This window comes from Protopterus annectens, chromosome 12.part0 (genome assembly GCF_019279795.1).
Source record: "Protopterus annectens isolate FY-2018-M chromosome 12.part0, PAN1.0, whole genome shotgun sequence".
In the NCBI taxonomy this organism is placed as follows: domain Eukaryota; kingdom Metazoa; phylum Chordata; order Ceratodontiformes; family Protopteridae; genus Protopterus; species Protopterus annectens.
Genome location: NC_056746.1, coordinates 269,559,538 through 269,580,884, shown reverse-complemented (window position 1 = coordinate 269,580,884; position 21,347 = coordinate 269,559,538). Strand labels below are relative to the sequence as shown.

Sequence of the window (21,347 nt, the reverse complement as noted above, 5' to 3'; positions counted from 1 at the left end):
GGCTTCAGTAATTGCTCATTGCAGGCTCCAGGGGATACAAATTTACCTGTACCTGGGCGACTGCCTCATACAAGCGGACGACAAATTGATGTTGACAAAAAACCTGGATTATGTCATACGATTACTTCAAGCTCTGGGATACACAGTCAACTTCCAAAAGTCAAGACTGCAGCCATCCCAGCAAATAATCTTCTTAGGAGCCAAACTAGACACAGCCTCTCAGATGGCTTACCTGACAGAAGACAAGCAAGAGAAGTTAACTCATTACTTCAAAGGTTTAGCAAAACTCACCCAGATGACTGCAAGGAGATTCCTACAGGCCCTGGGTTACATGGCATCCTGCATTCTCCTGGTTCCATTAACAAGACTACACATGAGAAAGCTTCAATGGTACCTAAAAAGCATTTGGTCTCAACATAGCAACAACTTGGAGACAATCATACCGCTCATTCCATGCCTACAAAAGGAATTCCTATGGTGGGCCTCGGTGAGCCAGGCAAACAAGGGTATGTCATTCAAAAAACCACAGATAACACAGACCATGACCACAGACGCCTCAGACCTTGGATGGGGGGGCGCACATGGAAGGCAGGTGTATACAAGGACAATGGTCTCCAAAGGAAACACATCTGCATATAAACCAAAAGGAAATGCTGGCAGTAATGCATGCCATCGAGGCCTTTCAACACCAACTCCAGCAAGGCCATTTACTGATACGGACAGACAACACCACTGTGATGTGGTACATAAACAAGCAAGGGGGCACCCACTCTTACCCCCTTTACAGACTGACAATGCATCTTTGGGAGAAATCACTGAGCCTAAACATCCAGTTACAATCCCAGTTTGTTCCAGGAAAAGACAATGTGTTGGCGGACAGCCTAAGCAGGAATTTCGCAGATCCACACGAGTGGAGGTTACATCCGAAGGCCTTCAAACAACTCACTTCGACATGGGGCAAGCCAGAAGTGGACCTATTTGCCTCTCGCCTCAACCATCTTCTACCAAAATTCTGCACAAGGACATACCATCCAAAGGCTTGGAAAATAGATGCCCTCTCATTTAACTGGAACTCCCTAACAATCTATGCATTCCCACCTCTGCCACTGATGACCTCAGTATTACTAAAGATCAAAGCAGAGAGACCCAAGGGAATCATAATAGCTCCGGACTGGCCAAGACAACACTGGTACCCACTACTATGGAGCATATGTCACACCAGGAGGTGGGCCCTTCCCCAATGGCCTCTACTTTTGACTCAACTCAATTTCGAAACAGTGCATCCAAATCTTCAGACACTGCAGCTAACAGCCTGGGAGATCCCATAAATAACTCCAGCCTATCTCTCTCCAAGGAAGTTAGTGGATACTAACAGAGGCTCGAAGACCATCCACCAGAAAGGTTTACTTAGCAAAGTGGAAAAGATTCAGCAATTGGAATACCAGCAAGGGACATGATGCATCATTGTTGAACATCCCACTCATCTTGGAATATTTGGCAGATATGTTAAAGAACGGCCTCTCATATTCTTCCATAAAGATACATGCATCTGCTATTTCAGCTAGATACAACACTGATCCTCCTGTTTTTTCACACCCTTTACTAAGGCAATTCCTCAGGGGAATCAAGAACATTAAGCCACCAAGAAAGGCCCCAGTGCCAGCCTGGGACCTCAATTTTGTACTAGAAAAACTGACTCTACCTCCATTTGAGCCAGCAGCTTCAGTTGACTTGTAATTTCTCTCATGGAAGACAGCTTTCCTGTTGGCAATTACCTCAGCAAGAAGGGTTTCGGAGCTACAGGCCCTAATGGCAATACCACCCTTTATTATTTTTCACAGAGACAGGGTTTCATTAAGGACCAACCCTACTTTTATGCCAAAGGTGGTATCTAGGGTTTCTTTAAATCAAGCCATTCATCTGCCTGCTTTCTTCCCCAATCCTGAGAATAAGGGGGAAAGACTGTTGCATACCTTGGACATTCACAGACAACTTCGATACTACCTAGACAGAACCAAGGCCAGTAGGAAGTCTGAACAACTTTTTGTAGCTTACGCCCCTGCAGTCCAAGGAAAAGCAATTTCAAAACAGACTATTTCAAAATGGATTGGACATTGCATCAGATTCTGTTATTCCTTTCATGGAAAGACTGTTCCAGCCAATGTCAGACCACATTCCACCAGAGCTACAGCCACCTCTACAGCATTCTTAAGAGGGGTGCCTACTAAGGACATTCTAGAAGCTGCTACATGGAGTTCCGTGCATACATTCTCCAAACACTACAATCTCTCTCTATACTCCAGATCCAGAGCAGGCTTTGCTTCGGCAGTCCTGCAGGGTTTGATTGCCACACCATCTCTTTCCTAGAGCATTCTTCCTCCCCCAGCTAAGCTATGGTATTCTACCCACATGTTATGACTGCAGTTGCATTCTTGAAGGACATAGTACAGTTTTGTACCTACCATAAATGTAGATGTCCGATAGACATGCAACTGCAGTCGGGTTTTCCCTCCCTCCATACCCCTCTATGCCTAGGGTCCACTCCTATCCCTGCTACTCTTAGCTGGGGATGTCTGTTATGGTGTATTTGTTTTATTGCTCATTTATTTGTTTGGAATCCTGTTTTTGTCTTCCAATTTGATTACAGCCTTCCTTGGAGGGCACCTGGCATCTGGGGCAAGAAACACTGAAGAAAATGGCGTCGGCTGATGCTTATGTACTCCAGCCGCTCTGACGTTGGAGAGAAATGCGACATCAGCCGACGTCGGACCCAGACTTTGGAATCCGGCCGACTGAGGGCTGCCTGAGGCAGGACAACCCACATGTTATGACTGCAGTTGCATGTCTATCGGACATCTACATTTATGGTAGGTACAAAACTGTACTTTCTTTCTTATTATATTTTTTACACCTTTGGATGTAGTATTATAACTTGTAACATATCTCAGTTTTCGATTATTGGTACTAGTATCACCCATTACTTGCCTTCCTTTTCTAAATATCCCATGTCCAGTTCTTTTATCTCTCTTACTATATTCACTACTTCTAGTAAGGCTGATTTAGACTTTAATTTCCATTTTCTAGTAATTGCTTTTTTGGCAGCCACCAGAGTTGAGCTTAACAAGGATGTACTGTGTCTAGGCAGTTTTGATTCTCACAGCTCAAAAAATCATTTCCTTAGTTGCACCTCTTTGCAGACCTAGTATTTCTGACAGAGTAGTCTGCAGGGAATTACATTACAGCTGTGTCGCAGTGTTTGTTAGCCTATTCAGACATAATCTATCACTGTGATTCTGCAGTGCACTGTCCTTTTTAGGAAGTGTCTGTATTGTCAGTGCAAATTGTGCATACATGAGGTAAGACAAATATGCAAACTTCCTGGAATGACGTGACAGGAATACTTGATTGGTAATCCAGTAATTTACAACTGTGACTGCCATTGGCCTCACATACTGTGAAACAGGTACATGTCCCTCAGAGTAACAGAATGTACATGGATGGTATATAAATCCTAACAGAGAAGTATGTCATTAAATGGGACAATTACAGTGCTTTTATGTTGTCCGATCCACACACATGTATTTGTCCCAAAACCTGTGATGCTGAGTACCAGCTGTTCCAAACAGTGAAGTTTTACTAATTACAGATGTGCTTTTTTCAAATCATTAAATTAAGACTTCTCCTGTGATGCTTGCAACTAATACTGTGCTCTCTAGATTGTGTAATTAGATAAGTAGGTGGTTCATTTCTTACCGTGGGGAACTTGTGTGTGTGTGTGTGTGTGTGTGTGTGTCTTTAGAGGTATGTGATGTGTTCAATTCCAGTGAGGAGAATATATTTAACTTTACACATAGCTCCCGTTTTATCCCACTTTTAACAGTAACATATTTTCTGCAACACACTGATGAGGTTATCCTGTCAAAAGTGCACTCTATCCTCTTAAGTCTGAGTTTTCCTTTGTGGCACTTGTGAATAATACTGTGCTCTCTAGATTGTGTAACTAGATAGGTAAGAGGTTCAGTTCTCACCATGGGGAACTTGTGTGTGTGGCTACAGTAGCAAGTACATACAGTTTCCTGAACAGACATGAATCAACTTCCAGTGGGATAAATTTAACCTGGGTGAGTATTCCACCCTCTCCTTACCTCAGTTTTACCACAGACATATTCTTTGTGACTTAGTGATGAAGTCATCCTGTCAAAAGTGCACTCTGTCCCCATAAGAGTCAGACTTCTGTGGCACTTGTGGCTAATACTGTGTTCTGTAGATTGTGTAACTGATTAGGCAGGTGTTTCAGATCTGAAGTGGTGAACACAGGTGTCTTTGTGGTACTAGTGTCATGGAAGTAATCCTTCAACAAGTTTAACTTTGGATACAGTTCCTTTACAGCTTATCCCACTTTTAACACAAACTTCTCTACAATGCAGTGATGAGGTCATCCTGACAAAAGTGCACTTTCTTCCCTTAAGAGTCAGACTTGTCCTGTGGCACTTGCAGCTAATACTGTGCTCTCAAGATTATATAATTGTATAAGTAGGAGGTTCAAATCTCACAGTGGGGAGCTTGTGTTTGTGGCCTCAGTGTGAGTTATATCTTGTTTCCTGAACAGATGTGCTGTATCAACTTTGTCAGCAGAAGATTTTTAACATGGGAAAGGATGCCCCATCTCCTTATCCTACTTTTACCACAAACAACTTCTCTCTATCCTACCAATGAGGTCAGCCATTACAATTCACAGTTCTCCTGTGGCTCTTGTGGCTAATTCTGTGTTGCATAGATTCTGTAAATACATATGTAGGGTGTTTGAATCCAATATTGGGTAAATAATGTCAGTGTGTGTCCTGTACAGATGTGTCTGTGACAACGCCCCTCAAGTAAAATTCCACTTGGCAGATGTATTTTACATGGCAGAAGATTACCCTGTAGATTTGTATTGCCCCAGGCAGTAAACATTTTTGGAAACGGAATGCTTACATAATGCTCTTAAAGAACTGCATCAAAGTGGTCATATAAGTTACCCTGTTGAGCTGTCTGTTGATATTGTGCTGTCTAGAATGTGCAAGTACTGTTGGAAGAGGTTTGAATCCAGCAGTGATGGACTACTGTCCATGGGTGTCTGTCATGCTGTGTTGGGAAGGCTTGTAAGGCATATAGTATGTCTAGCTGTGTAGGTGTTACAGTGCACTTCAGACACCTTCACACATTTCAGAACAACAACATATGAAGGAATGGTGATGTCATCTATTCAAATGTGCATTGTCACAATTGTAGAAGTACATCTCATGTTGCACAATTGATTCAGGCAGTGTTCTGTGCCTTGTGATCTTAGGTAATCTGTTCAAATCCAGCCATTACTCTGTAGACTCACTTATGTCAGTATGTCTGTGAATGTGCAGTTAGGTAACAATGTTGTCAGCCACCTATCTGTTGTGTACATGTATGGATGGAGATTCCTATTACAATAATTTCTGCTGCACTTTCACACAGAAGTGTTTTCATTGATAATGATCATGCCATGGGATGACCTTTGTCTTTCCCATGAGAACTACTAAGGCTTTTCCAGTGGGGTGAGGACATGAGACTATGTTCTGTATGCTTGTGCCTTAGTAAGGCATATGTTGACTCTAAGATTATCCACACATTGTGCCTGATTTTCATTCTTCCGTCACAGTGACAACTGTATTACACGTCTTGTGTTTCTGGGTGTAACTAACAGTAGGCAATATTGTGTTAGAAACACACTTATAGCCGTATTTTAAAGAAGCATCTGCCTTGCAGCAATAAAATGATGCACTGCTTCAGAGACCAAAATATCTTACATTTGTAGCACTAGTGGCACCATGGCGCATTCATATTTTTCCAGTATCATCTAACTTCTGTTATCCCATAGTCAGGTCTTCAAAACCCACTTTGCCTGACTGTAAGCATTGCATGTCCAACTGCTGTTATGCATGAATGACATGCACAAATGTTATAATGTGTTCAGTTATAGTGGGGGAAATCTCCCCTGGCCTTTTTATGTCATATAGATTGCAAAACAATTGTATGATATAATGTGGAGTCTCTCAGCTTTGTTAAGACTTCCACTTTGATACATGGGATTCATACATTTGTAGTCTATGGGCTTACATAGAGTGTTGTTCAGTTCCAGCTAAGGAAACATTGTATGAATGTATTGGCATTACACAAGCAACACTGCATAGAATTCTTCATTCTCAGTGTTTATTTATTAATGCAAAATATGTGCGTTTATGCTGTTCACATGCTTTTATGGCACCATTCACTGCTAATCCTGTATTAGATGTGCTCCATTTGCAACATGTTCCTTGCAGCTGCGCATTAAATGATTGCTGGTACACCTCTTGCTGTGTTTATACAGGGTGGCATGGAGGATACAGCAGTACAGTCAGTTATCACTCATACATTCCCTGTATATACATGCCATTTTCAGTAACTGCATTCCATGCGAATGTCCTTTAATGTATCCACTATTCTTGCTAACTATTATCACAACTCGGCACGTTATCAATATTAATACATTTACTCTCCTTTCTTAGTGTTGCATTGTGCCACTGTAACATCTATTGTTAGCATGTTCATTTTTAAGTTATGTACATGGTTAAACAGTTGGAAACAGTATTCTATATTATTACCATCTATATGGATGTGTTCTTATTAAAAATGTTTCTTTTTGGTGTCATCACATTTGAATGCATTAACTGACTGTATTTTTCCCATTTACCCTCTCCTCATACTGCACTGTTCATGATGTATTCTGTGTAAGTAAGCCCAACTTTACATCCTCTGCATCTACATGCTTAAAGTCACTCGCCTTTACTTTATGTATTATATGTGCTCGCATAATACCTATACCTACAGACAAGTATTTTTGTTTACATTGTATGCTCATGTTCACAGCACCATTTCATGGCCGCCAGCACTGCTGCTGGCCATGAAACAGTGCTTAGAATTGTGTAAGCTTGATGAGCAGCATGCATATTCAAGTGAGCGCTGCTGCTCATCCCACTAATGCACTGCAGTTGTGTAGGCTTCGTCCAAAGCCTACACGATTGTTAATGAATCCCAGAGCATGTGTCTTTCAGATGGCACTCAAGGAAGCATTTAAGTCGGTCAGTATTTCCGTGCAGAGTTCTTTGCCTAGGCTGTTCAGGTAATGTTTGACAGATGATTTGTTTTAAAGAAGTCTTAGTGGCCAAAACATAGACATTAATCAGCTCAGGTTGGCTTTTATATACCTCAAGTCTTTGCTTTTAAGGGGGGAGTTTCAGAATTTTTTTTTGTCAGAGGTAAAATAGGAGCTTTGTGAATGCTGTAAGAGACGATGCAGAACTGCCCTTTTCTTTACTGTTTCTCTCTTACAGGGGGTTCTCCCTTGTATGTCTACATAAAGAACACCATTGGCTGTCCTTTGTTTATATTCAGTTCTTGTTCTTTGAGACATTAGCACGTAGCAGTAACATCTAGTCTCTGGGGCATTTATACTACTACTGAAAAATACAAGGTGTACTTGGTTTAGAATATCGTTACAATTCTGACTTTTCTAGCAGTCCCTTTCGCATGCATTTTGAACAACGAAGTGTTTGTAGAATAACGTGTCTTTTACTATGATTTTATATTGTATAGTGACCTTATTTTTATTGTTGAATTTAGCTAGGTTGTGGTTAGAAGCAGGGCCATGCTGTTTAATGTACCTGTCCTGTCAGAACAGAATATAACGTTGTTAATCACTCTCTTTTATATCAGGTCTCAGCATGACAACGAGATCCCAAATTCCGACTTCCACAATCACTCCATTGTGACAATAGTTAGTGGTGAGGAGCATTTTGAAGATTACGGAGAAGGAATTGAAGAATTTATCTGTAATAATTTGTGCCAGAATGGGGAGACAAGCATCGACTGCATAAATGAAGATTCATTTTTGCTGTCACCAAGGTACAAGTTGTGTTTCTAATGAAGATGTTTGGTGCATATATTTCATATTTTACATGGGAGAGTACTGGACAGTGTAACATGTTGCATGCTACTGGTGCAGATATTTGTATATTGTATTTATTAACATGGGACCATATAGCACATTTGCATGTCTCATATATCAGCATAGGACCATGTAGTATACTGTCAGCAGTTGCACTTATTTTTAAGCATTGCATGATGTGCTGTTCAAAAGCTTCAGCAGGCATTGTGTATTGTTAACTACCATATCAGCATCAATTTTTTCATGCAAGCTAGTTAGAATCCATTGCTTTCTGTGTTTGTTACTAACTTGATATTATTTTGATGGAAGAAAGCATAGATTGGAGTCCCTAGCGTTCTGTGTTGACCATGCTTACTGGAGATTATTTTGATGATACAGAGCACATTTTGTGGTCCTTGGCTTCCTGTATTAGTATTGCTTACTTAGATGCTACCTTGATGGAAGGAAGTACATTTTTGGGGTCCTAAACCTTGTGTTTATGGTGCTTAGTAGATATTACTTTGATGGAAAAGAGAGCACATTTTGGAGTCGTTAGATTTCTGAGTTTATGATGCTTACTAGGCATTACTTTGATGGAAGAGAGTACATTTTGGGGTCCTTAGCTTTCTGTGTTTTTAAATACTCATTAGATATTACTTTGATGGAAGAGAGCATTTTCTTCGCTGGTTTCATAAGTCAAACATGTTTTCTCTGATTCTTAAGTTTTTGTGTACCTGTTCTCCCCATGTCTGTTTGTATAGCTTTGATTAGCAGTAGCTAATTTGTTTTTGTAGCTACAGCATGCATCTTTCATCTTCTTCCTGTGTGTTGTCATACAGTTGCAATTCAACACCACATCAGGAACATAAAGTTGATTCTGAGCTCATCATTATGTGACCGCAGGAACTTGAGTTATTTGCTAAATTAGTCAAGGAGCTACAGTATAGTTTTAGCTTTGTTATACCATGTATTAATAATGTTTATATATGTAATTTATCATCATCAACCCCCTTTTTCCCGTTTTCTACATAGTATTGGGGTGTCATGTTCATAGGATCATAGGAAGTTACTAGGCTGTTGGCTCTGAGGCCCTTACAAGCCTAGCCAAGAATATAGTCCATGTTCCAACAAGTCAACACCTGATGCCCCTGTCTAGCAGGGACACAGGTGGAATCCCAAGGGTGTATTTTCTGTCCCCCATCCAGTTATCCAGGTTGCGCTTTAAACGTGTAAATGAGGTACTCTGCTTGTTGTGGAGTGGGAGTCTGTTCCCCAGAAAGGGGAGCCTGTGGGACACTAGTCTGTCCCACCGAGTCCTATTGATGTCACAGACCAGGTTAAAGTTGTGAGTGTGGGTAACTCGAGTGGAGCTAGACTTGCAGATATGCAGCAGTGCCATCAAGGTGGGGTGTGAGATTGCTTTGTATGCCAGACAGAGGTCACCTCTGAGGAGTCTGTAGGAGGCTGAATAGAGGGAGAGGGCCTTTAGCCTATCTGTGTAGGGTAGATGTTTGAGGCCCTGGATTCTCCTGGTGGTGTGGTCTCTCTAGCTGCTGCATGTGCTTTGTGAGGTACATAACGAAAGGGGCATTGTACTCAATAATGGATCTTGTAAAGGAAGAATGCAGGGATGTTATAACCACCTTGTCCCTGGATGAGATACCCTTACTAATGAGGTAGGCCATGTAGGAAGCTTTCCATACAACGGAGGCAATATGGTGGTCAAAAGTCAATTTGCTATCAACCTGGGTGCCCAAGTCCCTCACACCTGATTGCATACTTAGGACCTTGTTGTTAATGTGATAATTTGTGGGCACATCACTCTCCCCAAAGGGGATGATGATGCATTTTTTGGCATTCAGTTTGAGGCCATGTTTCTAGCACCAGTCATATGTTTGGGTGAGACCCTCTTGGAGGATGTCCACATCATTAGGGGAACTGATGACAATGCCCAGCTTACAATCTTCTGCAAACTTGGTCAGACATAGCCCACTGATTTTGGCCTGCACCTCAAAAAAGTATATCACAAACAACAAAGGCCCCAAGACCGATCCCTGGGGTGCATCACTCATTACAGGTCGAATGCTTGAGGTGGCTTCCCCTATTTTGACTAGGTGGGTTCTATCAATGAGCCAGTTTGCTACCCATCTGGTAACATGTGGATTGACACCTAGTTGAGAGAGTTTATCTATTATACCTGAGTGGGGAATATTATCGAAGGCTTTAGCCAGGTCAAGGTAGGCGGTGTGCACTGTCTTCCCAACATCCATGGCTTTGGTGAATGTCTCAAAGAAGTCAGCCAGATTTAGCAGACATGACCTCCCCTTGACAAAACCAGATTGTGTGGGATCAAGTGTTGTAGGTTGCCAGTGTCCTTGTTAATGAAGTCCATGATCATCTGTGCTGTGGCCTTGCAAATCAGGCTAGTTAGGCTGATGAGTCTCTAATTTCCTGGATTGGTGGATGCTCCACCTTTGTACAAAGGGATGACGGTGGCTGTCTTTCACTCAGCTGGGATGAAGCCAGTACTCAGGCTTTAATTGAATAGGGTGCCTAATGGTGCTGCAAGTTCATGTCTGAGTTCATGTAGGATGCAGGCTGGGATGTTATCTGGTCCCACGGAGGCTGTATTTTTTGCCTTTGAGAAGGCAGTGATGACTTGCTCCCTAGAGATAAGGGGGGGGGGACACGTACTGGGGATGTTCTGATTTACTGATGGGGGGAGGGGGTGAAGTTTTCACTAAACCTGTCTGCCAGCAGGTTGGCTATATCTACGGTGTTTGTGTATGTGGTTTCTTTGACCACCAGTTCTGAACAGATCTGGGTGCTTCCCTTGAGTTTGCAGACATATGTGAAGAAAGCTTTGTGATTGTCTTTAGTAGATTTGGCCAGTTTGGACTCGGTCTGCTTTGGAGGATTTTACTAGTGCTCTTATTTGTTTGTTCAGACTAAAGAGAGATTGCTACCAATTAGGCACCTGCTCCTTCTTGGTCCTGGACAGCAGTTTTTTCCTTTTATTATAGTGTATTTATTGGAGATGCCCTCCAGACAGGTCTAATCTTCCTTGAGGATGATGATTTTGTTCTGTCTGGTATTCATGATTCCATGTAGCTATATAAATGCTCTAATAGTACTTTGGTGTAGGTTTGGGCATATGTGCCAGTTCCTGTGAAGGGGGAGGGAGCTGTGAAGCTGTTTTATACCTTCCCTCAGGAAACTGTAATTAGCTTTCGAGAAGTTTTTTGTTTGACCCCATCTAGGAGGTGGTTGGGGGAGATGGTGACTTCAAAAGTGACCGCTTTGTGATTGGATCTTACCAGGGAGGATGCCACTGTAGGGATACTGCAGTGGTTACTCATGTTGGTTAATACCAAGTCCAAGATATTTTCACCTCTTGTGGAGGTGTCAACCAGCTGGTCCAAGGCATTAGCTGTCATCATCTTCTCTCCGTTAGTGCCACTGTCCTACCTTCTTCGGCACTCATGCCTAACTGTTGCAGATCTTCTGTCACACAATTTATCCACCTCTCTCCTGGATATCCATGTTTATTCTTGCCTTCCTCATGTCTGTCCCAAATTATCTTCACCAGATTGTCTTCTGCTTTTCTGAACATGTGTCTGAACCACCTTAATCTGTTTTCTTTGACCTTTTCAGCAATTGGAGCAACTTTGGCTTCTGCTGTTGTGTCTTCATATCTTTTGGTCCCACAGAGTGCATCCTTTGACCTGTCTCAGGCACTTCATCTTCATCACCTCTAGCTTCCTCAACTGCTGTACCTTTACTGCTCAGGTTTCTATACCATACAGTAATACTGATTGCACCACAGTTTTGTGTACCTTACTTTTCTGCTTCTTTGGCATTCTTATATAATACACTACCCCTGAAACTCTCTTCCAGTTGGCTGCAGCCTCCCTGATTCTAGCTTTGACCTATTCATTCAGGCTTCCCTTCACATCAACCACCTCACCCAGATACTTAAAGATGTTTGCCTGTTCCACTGATTTCCCTTTTATCTCAATTGTCAGCTTCTTCTGATTTCCCCTATTTGCTGCCATTACAACTGTCTTATCTGTACTCTGATGTCCTTCAAGGATGCATCTGCAGTCCTAACAAATGGGTTGTCCTGCCTCAGGCAGCCCCTCGGTCGGCCGGATTCCAAAGTCTGGGTCTGGTCTCGGCTGATGTCGCACTTCACCCGACGTCACTGCTGCTGTCAATTGGGTATAAAGGCATCAGCCGACGCCATTTTCCTCAGTCTTTCTTGCCGCGCGGTGCCCGAAGCAGAAGCTGTTCGCAAGTGCCGGTCAGTCAGATCCAGAGATTTCTACTACCGAAGACTTCTAAAAAGCTAAGTACCCCGTTGGGGACTCTTTCTTGCCTCAGCCGATGTCAGAAAAAGTAAATAATTGTTTAACTTGTGGGAAACAAATACCTCATAAGGATTTCCACTCTTACTGCCTTCCTTGCTTAGGCCCAGACCATGACGTAGCAGCTTTCTAGCGGACACTTAGACGTCGGTCGGAGTTTGCGGAGGAGTTTTTTGGTCCCGCTTTTGCTTACAAAATGCCGTCGGAGACTCCGACTTCACAATTAGCTAAAAAGCGTAAGGAAAAGGACCGACACTCGCGGTCCGCGGTTTCGGCCGAAACCACGGTTAAGCCAACCGAGAGTGTCTCGGTTTCGGCTGAAACAGAGTCCTCGGTTCTTCCTTCGGCCGAAAACATTCCTCCTGCAGCCGAGGCCTCACACAGCATGGCTGAATCTGCTACTGAAATTTCTCCTGCTGTAGCAGGCACCCAGGATTTATCAGATACTATTCCTTTAGACATATCTACTCCTGCACGTGGAGCTGCTAGGCCCCCTGCATCCATGTCTATCAAGGCTTTCTCTAGGGCTAAAGCAGCTAAATCTTCTAAGGCCTTACCTACTAAAACGCCCTCCCACAGGCCTAGCTCTAGTTCCCAAATGCTTAGCCTGGCAGAGGATCTTATTTCTTTGATCAGGGGAACCCAACCTCACCCTGACAGGGCCTCTCATCCCCCTCCTGAGAAGAGGCCCCTGAACCAGTTTCTACGGATTACTCTTCTGATGATTCAGAAAACTCAAATCCTCCAGAAGGCCCTTATTCTCCTTATGAGGATTCTGAAGCAGAAGACTCCATTCCTTCTGCCTCTCCTCCTGAGGAATTTTCTTTTGGGGAAACCTTGCATGCTATGAGGGAACAATTTCAATGGCAGGGCCAGGATTTTTCAGATTCTAGGAAACGGCTCAGGACCTTTTTGCATTTTCCACAGCATATGGTCCTTGGTCCTTTCCAGACACCAGGGCACAGAGAGGCAGAAATAGGTGCTCAAGAGGAAGAGGTCAATCCAGAGGTGCCTACAGGGGACGTCAGTGGCAACCTAACAACCAGAGAAGTACTGCTGCAGATCCAGCTACTACCACTTCCACAGGACAGTCACAGTGACTTGACTCTGATACCGCCTACCAGGGAACAACTGGAAGCACCCTTAGGCGGAAAACTAGCCTTATTTTCAGTAAACTGGCATTACATTACAGGAGACAAATGGATTTTACTGACAATAGACAAAGGTTACAGGTTTCACTTCCATACTCTACCAAGGAAGAGAGGAATGCCAAACCTACCACCAAACCAAAAGACAAACGCTCTAGGACAAATCAACCACTTGCTAAGGATGAGAGCTATAGAAAAGGTACCGGCTATGGAACAAGGACAAGGATTTTATTCCAGACTTTTCCTGGTGCCAAGAAAAGAAAACCAATGGAGGCCTATTCTCGACCTGTCCGCTCTCAACACATATCTCATTGTTCCAAAATTCAAAATGCTGACCCTACAGCACCTTCTTCCCATGCTGGACAAGGAGGCTTGGCTGGTGACTCTAGATCTCAAGGAGGCATACCTGCACGTCCCTATTCGACCAGATTGCAGAAGATACCTCAGATTTCTTGCAGGATCAGAGCATTATCAATTCTCAGCATTGCCCTTTGGCTTATCTACTGTGCCCAGAGTATTCACGAAATGCCTGGCATCAGTAATTGCTCATTGCAGGCTTCAGGGAATTCAAATTTATCCATACCTGGACGACTGCCTGATACAAGCGGACAACAAGAGCAAATTAACAAAAGATTTAGAAAAGGTTATTCACCTACTGCAGGCCTTGGGATACACAGTCAACATAAAAAGTCAAGGCTGGTACCATCCCAAAGGATTACATTCTTGGGTGCAGAACTGGACACATCAAATCAAATGGCATTTCTCACAGCAGAAAAGCAAAAACAACTACCACTCTATTTCAAGGCATTAACAACGCAGAACCAGCTTACAGCAAGGAAAATCCTGCAAGCCCTGGGCTACATGGCATCCTGCATAATATTGATCCCACATGCCAGACTGCATATGAGAAAGTTGCAATGGTACCTAAGGAATTTATGGTCTCAGCACAGGCACAGCCTGGAAACCCAAATCCCAATAATTCCATGCCTGAAGCAAGAACTCCTGTGGTGGGCTCAGGCCTGTCAGTTGAACAAAGGACTGCCTTTCCACAGCCCTCATCCAAACCAGACTATCACAACGGACGCCTCAGACCTCGGTTGGGGGGCACACATGGCAGACAAGTGTATACAAGGCCTATGGGCACAGGACCAGCTGAACCTACACATAAATCAAAAAGAGATGCTGGCAGTGAAACAGGAAATTCAGACATTCAGACCGTTTCTTCAACAGGGTCATTTGCTGATAAGGACAGACAACACCACAGTTATGTGGTATATCAACAAGCAGGGAGGCACACATTCATATCCTCTATGCCGGATGGCAATGGACCTGTGGAATGTGGCCCTGAACCTCAACATTCAGCTCCAGGCCTTTTTTGTGCCAGGAAAAGAAAATATATTAGCAGACACATTAAGCAGAACTACCACGGATGCCCACGAATGGATGCTGCATCCGGACATCTTCAAAACCATTACAGAGAAATGGAGGCTACCAGAAATAGACCTGTTCGCATCCCCAGACAACCACCAATTGAGAAAATTCTGCACAAGGACATACCACCCACTTGCTTGGAAGGTGGACTCCCTATCCTTCAGTTGGGAAAACCGCATATGCATTCCCACCTCTACCTTTGATGCACAAAGTGCTACTGAAGATCAAAGAAGATCACCCAAGGATCATCCTGATAGCTCCAGACTGGCCGAGGCAGCATTGGTACCCGCTTCTGAGAAGTATGTCTCGGGCACAGGCATGGCCTCTACCCCTAGTTCCTCTGCTGCTAACACAGAACAACTTCAAGATCCTACATCCAAACGTGAAAACACTGCAACTAGCTGCTTGGAATCTTACATGAAACAAAATAACACAGATTTATCGCAGAGGGTTAAAGACATTATCCTGGAGGCTCGCAGACCCTCCACAAGGAAGACTTATTCAGCAAAATGGAAAAGATACCTCATTTGGAGTGCAGCAAAAGGAGAAGATGTATCACTGGCAAACATAGCTAACATCCTGGAATATTTAGCAGAACTTTTCCACAATGGCCTGTCTTACTCCTCCATCAAGATTCATGCATCAGCAATTTCAGCAGAATACAACATGGATCCTCCAGTCTTCTCTCATCCTTTACTCAGGCAGTTTTTGAGAGGAATTAAAAATGTAAAGCCTCCAAGGAAGCCACCTTTGCCTACATGGGACCTTAACTTTGTGCTGGAAAAGTTAACACTTCCCCCTTTCGAGCCAGCAGCAACAGCAGAATTACAGTTCTTATCTTGGAAAACTGCTTTCCTGCTTGCAATCACTTCAGCAAGAAGGGTTTCTGAATTACAGGCATTAATGGCAGTACAGCCCTTCCTTATCTTCCATCAGGATAGAGTGTCCTTGAGAACTAATCCTACTTTTATGCCAAAGGTGGTCTCCAGGGTATCATTGAACCAAGCAATCCACCTACCAACATTCTTCCCCAACCCACAGAACAGGGGGGAAAGACTACTGCACACCTTGGATGTACACAGGCAATTGCGCTACTACCTGGACAGAACCAAGAACAATAGAAAAACTGACCAGCTCCTGGTAGCATATGCAGCAGGAATGGAAGGAAAAGCAATTTCAAAACAGACAATCTCAAAATGGATAGGAAATTGCATTAGATTTTGTTACTCCTTTCATGGAAAGACAACTCCAGAAAACATCAGACCTCACTCCACAAGGGCTACAGCCACTACTACAGCTTTCTTACGAGGAGTGGCTACCAAAGACATTTTAGAGGCTGCTACTTGGAGCTCCGTGCATACATTTGCCAAGCATTATAATTCGCCTTTATACTCCAGATCCCGAGCAGGTTTTGCCACTGCTGTTTTGCAAGGGATCTTATCTACACCATAATTTTCTTAGTGCCTCCTCCCCCAGTTTGGCTATGGTATTCTACCCATTTGTTAGGACTGCAGATGCATCCTTGAAGGACATAGTACAGTTTTGTACCTACCATAAATGTAGATGTCCGAGAGGAATGCATCTGCAGTCAGGATTACCCACCCACCTTCCCCTCTGTGGTACTCCTAGGGTATTTGCCCATCTTGTAGCTAGCTGGGGGAATCTATTATGGTGTATTTGTTTGTATATATGTACATACATGTTTATTTTTGTTTGCTCTCTACTGTTTGGAATCATTGCATTTATCCAAATTTAGCCTTCCTAGAGGGCACCTGGCATCTGGGGCAAGAAACACTGAGGAAAATGGCGTCGGCTGATGCCTTTATACCCAATTGACAGCAGCAGTGACGTCGGGTGAAGTGCGACATCAGCCGAGGCCAGACCCAGACTTTGGAATCCGGCCGACCGAGGGGCTGCCTGAGGCAGGACAACCCATTTGTTAGGACTGCAGATGCATTCCTCTTGGACATCTACATTTATGGTAGGTACAAAACTGTACTTTTCATCCCATGTGCCTTCATTTTTGCATTCCATTCTCCTATCCTTTGCTGAAGTACTTGCTCAGAGTGTACCTCTAAAGCCCCACTTTCTGCACACAGCAACATTGTTGATCTGTGTCTGACCTGTTTGATAAAGTAATCCATCACCGCTATGAGCAGCAGTGGGCTCAAAGTTGAACCCTGATGCACACCCATTCCCACTTAGAACTCCTCTGTGAAACTGTATACTGTTCGTAATTGAGTCATTGGGTCCTTGTACATGGCCTGCACTAATTCTACCAATGTTTCTGGGACTTTGAACCACCACAGGACTGCCTGGATCAGCTTTCTTGGAACCTTATTGTATACGTTCTCCAAGTCTGGGAATACCCAGTTGTACTCTTTCCTCATCCCTAGCTTCTTAAGTATCTTTCTCACTGCAAATGTCAGTTCAGTTGTGCTGCATCCTGATCTGAACCTGAACTGCTCATCTTCCATCTTGCCTTGTACTACTCTGTGTATTCCTTTAGCTATCAACTTCTCCAGAGCTTTCATGCAGTGTGAGAGGAGTTTGATATCTCTGTACTGCTACAGTTGTGAATGTCCTCTTTGTTCTTCTACACTGGCACTAGTATGTTTATTCTCCAGTCATCAGAGGTACACCTTTTCTCTCCAAACTGCTTATGAGTACCCTCAGAATCGATTTCTTCCCTATGTCACCAACATCTTGATCACATCTACTGTGACATCATCTGAGCCTGCTGTTAACCTTGACTTCATTTTGCTTAGTGTTGTTCTTATTCTGTGATGGACTTCTGTCCTTTCATTATAGGCTGTGTCTGGGGCAGTGCAGCTTCTGTAAGGTTTTCTTCTTTCAGGAGCTGCTGGAAGTACTCCTTCCATCTGCCTTTGATGGTCTGTGGACTGGTAAGCAGGTTGTTGCTGGCAGCCATTATGAAGGGTGTATGACTATTTTATTTATCTTTCTGTCTTTGTCTTGCAACTTGATGTTTCTTAGTACCATCTACTGAGTTACTTTCTAGAATCTGATAGAGTGCCTCTGATGCTCGTTCTTTTCTGTTGCAACTCCTTTCTTAGCTTCTTTGTTAACCAACCAGTATTCCTTCCTAGCCTGGTCCATCTTTTCTATCTCCCACTTTTTCCTGCACTCCTCCTTATGTGTCTTATTTCCATATCTGGCTCAGTCTCATGTCTGTTCTGTACTCCTCACATATACTGTTTTGAGGTGCTGCCATTTTAAACTGCACCTATTTCCTCTTCTCCTCAGGAATTCTTTGAGCTGTTGTGCTTTCTCTCCAGTCAACTTCCAGGTCTTCAGCCTGGTTTCTGTTGAGCTTAGAGCTTTTTTATAACCACTGCTTGCATTTGATTAAGGCAACCAGTAGTTTATGCTGTGGAATGGCTTTGCATTCGCTGATTCTGCCCCACTGCCCTTTCCTTATTACGTGGAAGTCTGTCAGAGTTGTATGTTGGCCACTCTTGCATGTGATCTTATGACTCTCTGTCTTGCTGAATCATGTGTTAGTCACCATCAAGCCATTTGCCAGACAAAAGTCTAGAATGGCCTCTACTTTATTCGCTACTCCAGCCATGTAGACCCAGGCAGTACTCGTATCCTGTTCTCTGTCTGTCCCAATATATGCATTCAGGTTACCCATTATCAACACCAATTCATGTTGTCCTGCTTTTATCTAGTAGGTCCTACAGCTGCTATTAATGTGAAATAAAAAAAAGCTATTTTGGTATAGACTGTATTAATACTGAGCCCCAATTTGCCCTATAAAGATGCCAAAGAGAATTCTGTGCCATTTCAGCATGTACGATGCAGGAAGTATTTGGGGATTCTTGTTCACAATAACTTCACTTTCTAGAAGCACATCAAGAATGTAGTTAAGGAAACAAACTGTAAAATAGGTAACCTGCACAGAATCAGGTAGTTTCTAATTGTCGATAATACTATATCACTAGTTAATACATTTACTTCTCCAAAAGTACTTTACTGTAATGTCATGAATAATGTGTCCCTCTGCTTGACTGGTACGATTGTCTGCACTTGTGATTCATTTGTTAATCTTACTTTAGCTGCCCATTATTGTAGCACCCTTGTTAGCTGGATGACAATTAGCCATAGATCACTATATGAGAATTAGATCTTTTCTTCAATTAATTATATGAAACAAATGTCTTCATCTGTTAAATTTGTCATGTTGGCACAGGACTGATAAGTTACTAAGGTCTTTTGAACTAAAAATGTACTTTGTATCCCAAAAGCAGTCAGCAAAATGGTAACCTTCCAAGTTTTTTCCGAGTGACTCACAACATCCTGTATATCTTAGAAACATGGGATGTTCTGTCCATGTCAAAATACCCACTCAAGCAACACTTTTCTTCAGATAAATGAGTGCCCAAGCTATGGTAATGTTTTTTTGTTTACATACAACAAAACTGTTCTGCTGTTGCTTTGGTTTCTCTGTCTTTTTTATCTGTCTAGAAAGGTTGTGTACCCATTTTAATTATTTTACTTTTGGCTGATAAAGCTTGGTTTATCCCAAGTTGTCCACAGATAAGGTTTTCCTTTGTATTGTAATCAAGATAATTCACCATATATGAAAGTATTTCATGTCATTTTACATCAGTAAGTGGTTTCGTGTGCTGCTGTCAGCTGTATAAATGTCTTCACGGGTTTACTTACTTCACTTCATTATACGTCTGTCAATCCATATCATTTGACACTGACTTTTCATTTGTGAATAACTATGGTGTACCTTTGAGCTATGTCTGCTGCATTGTACCTCAGTGGTTACTCTGTCTTTATAGAAATTATTTAAAGTGGATTGATTTCAAGGACTGTACAGGTTCTTAATCTGTTTTCTGTCTAACTTTTTTTCTGTTTTTGAATCTTTTCTCTTTGGATCCCTTTGAAAATGGGCTCTGATATTGTTCAACAAAATACAAATAAAAGAAAAGAAATATGGTGATTCCATACTTTACAAGTGATGCTCAAGATGTTAGTAACAGAATAATTAAAGTTAAGTTAGGTCAAAACTGAGATTTGATGATACATGGCAGAACCCCCTGTTTTATCGGTGCATTTATTTTTTTAAGAGAATTAACTGATTCTGTACTTTGCCTTCTAAAAGCTCAGTGTGCTACCTTCCAGAAACACTACAAATTCCACGTTGCTGATAATACAGTTTGCTTGCTTGAGCCAGAGTTTTTCACTTATGTACACTAAAAGAACATGCTTGCCTGATTCATGACTGCTCTTAGTCTGTGCCAATTTACTTTGCTGCTGCTATCCCATTGTTGATTTTGATTTGCAGATAATCAGAGCCACAATACTCCTTGCAGGCTCATTGATTTTTCTTTCTTACTGTGTCTTGTCCTGCAGCACTTGTATGCCATTCTGCTGAGTCAGTTCCATAAAAAAGTACAGTATCTTGTTTTAGGGGACAAAGGGGGATTACACAAGTAGAATGTTTCTTTGCCAAAACATTAAATATATGCTGCATATTTATGAATTGTGAAAAGTGGAGAAGGGAAAATGCTAACTCTGGAAGGCCCTATTTAAGCCTTTGATGTTGTTGATTGTGCTGTTTACGATTGCTATCATCTTTCTAGCACCGATTCAGTTGCTGCTAAGCTACGTAGCATTCTGGTTGATGAAGCACACGAATTCTACTGTAGCCAATGCCACAAACAAATCAACCGCCTTGAAGATTTGTCTGCTCGCCTCAGTGATCTTGAAATGCATAGGTAATAAATGCTTGATGTTGTGTTGTGATAGCATGCGATGAACGCACACATATTCTTTCTATTTTAAAAGAATATTTGGTAATTATTGCACAATCGCTGTTGCTTTTTTTGGGTAAAGCATGCTTATTTGTGGTGGTTTATATGTCGTGCTGGAATTCATCACGTGATTGCTGCTGCTGGTTTTTAATTGTTTGGCATTAGAGAACAGCAGCAATTTGCGTTGTTATTCTGGTACAGAATTTATTAGATGACTGGCACTTGCTTTCTTAGTGTTTTCAAAACTCCATTTATGGCAGTGCATGTAATTTGGTAACGTCTTACTTTTGTTAAGCCATGTAGTAAAACAGAAAACTGTTGGCATTGTATGTCATTTTCTCAGTTCTTCTCTTGTTGTAAATAGGTGGTTGGATTAAAAAATATGTACTCGAAACTGAACAAAATTATTTTATTTTTATTAGGCTATGATCTTACTTTTCAAAGCTCAACTCATTTTATGCATTTTCTTAGTTACTATAGTCAAAAATAAGTTTTCATTACCCCCACCCAGTTTGTATGGGAAACTGCCCACTTTGAGGATCTTCCTCTCTTTCAAACATTTGAGTTAGATTGGCCCATGCTTGATGAGTTAGGTTTCAGAATGTAGAACAGATTCTGTTTTAGCATTGGTCTC

The 21,347-nt window shown here is 42.3% G+C and overlaps 1 protein-coding gene across 2 annotated transcripts in view; it reads left to right on the top strand.

Moving 5' to 3' along the window:
- The window catches only part of LOC122816498 (rab11 family-interacting protein 3-like), a 1,372,586-nt gene that overhangs the window by 885,678 nt on the left and 465,561 nt on the right, over window positions 1–21,347 (top strand). The window contains exons 6-7 of one of the 2 annotated variants that reach the window (XM_044089328.1): window positions 7,765–7,953; window positions 20,543–20,677. In XM_044089328.1, coding sequence (XP_043945263.1) covers window positions 7,765–7,953; window positions 20,543–20,677 — 324 coding nt within the window. The remainder of the gene's footprint in view (window positions 1–7,764; window positions 7,954–20,542; window positions 20,678–21,347) is intronic. The other variant, XM_044089329.1, reaches the window with a different exon arrangement.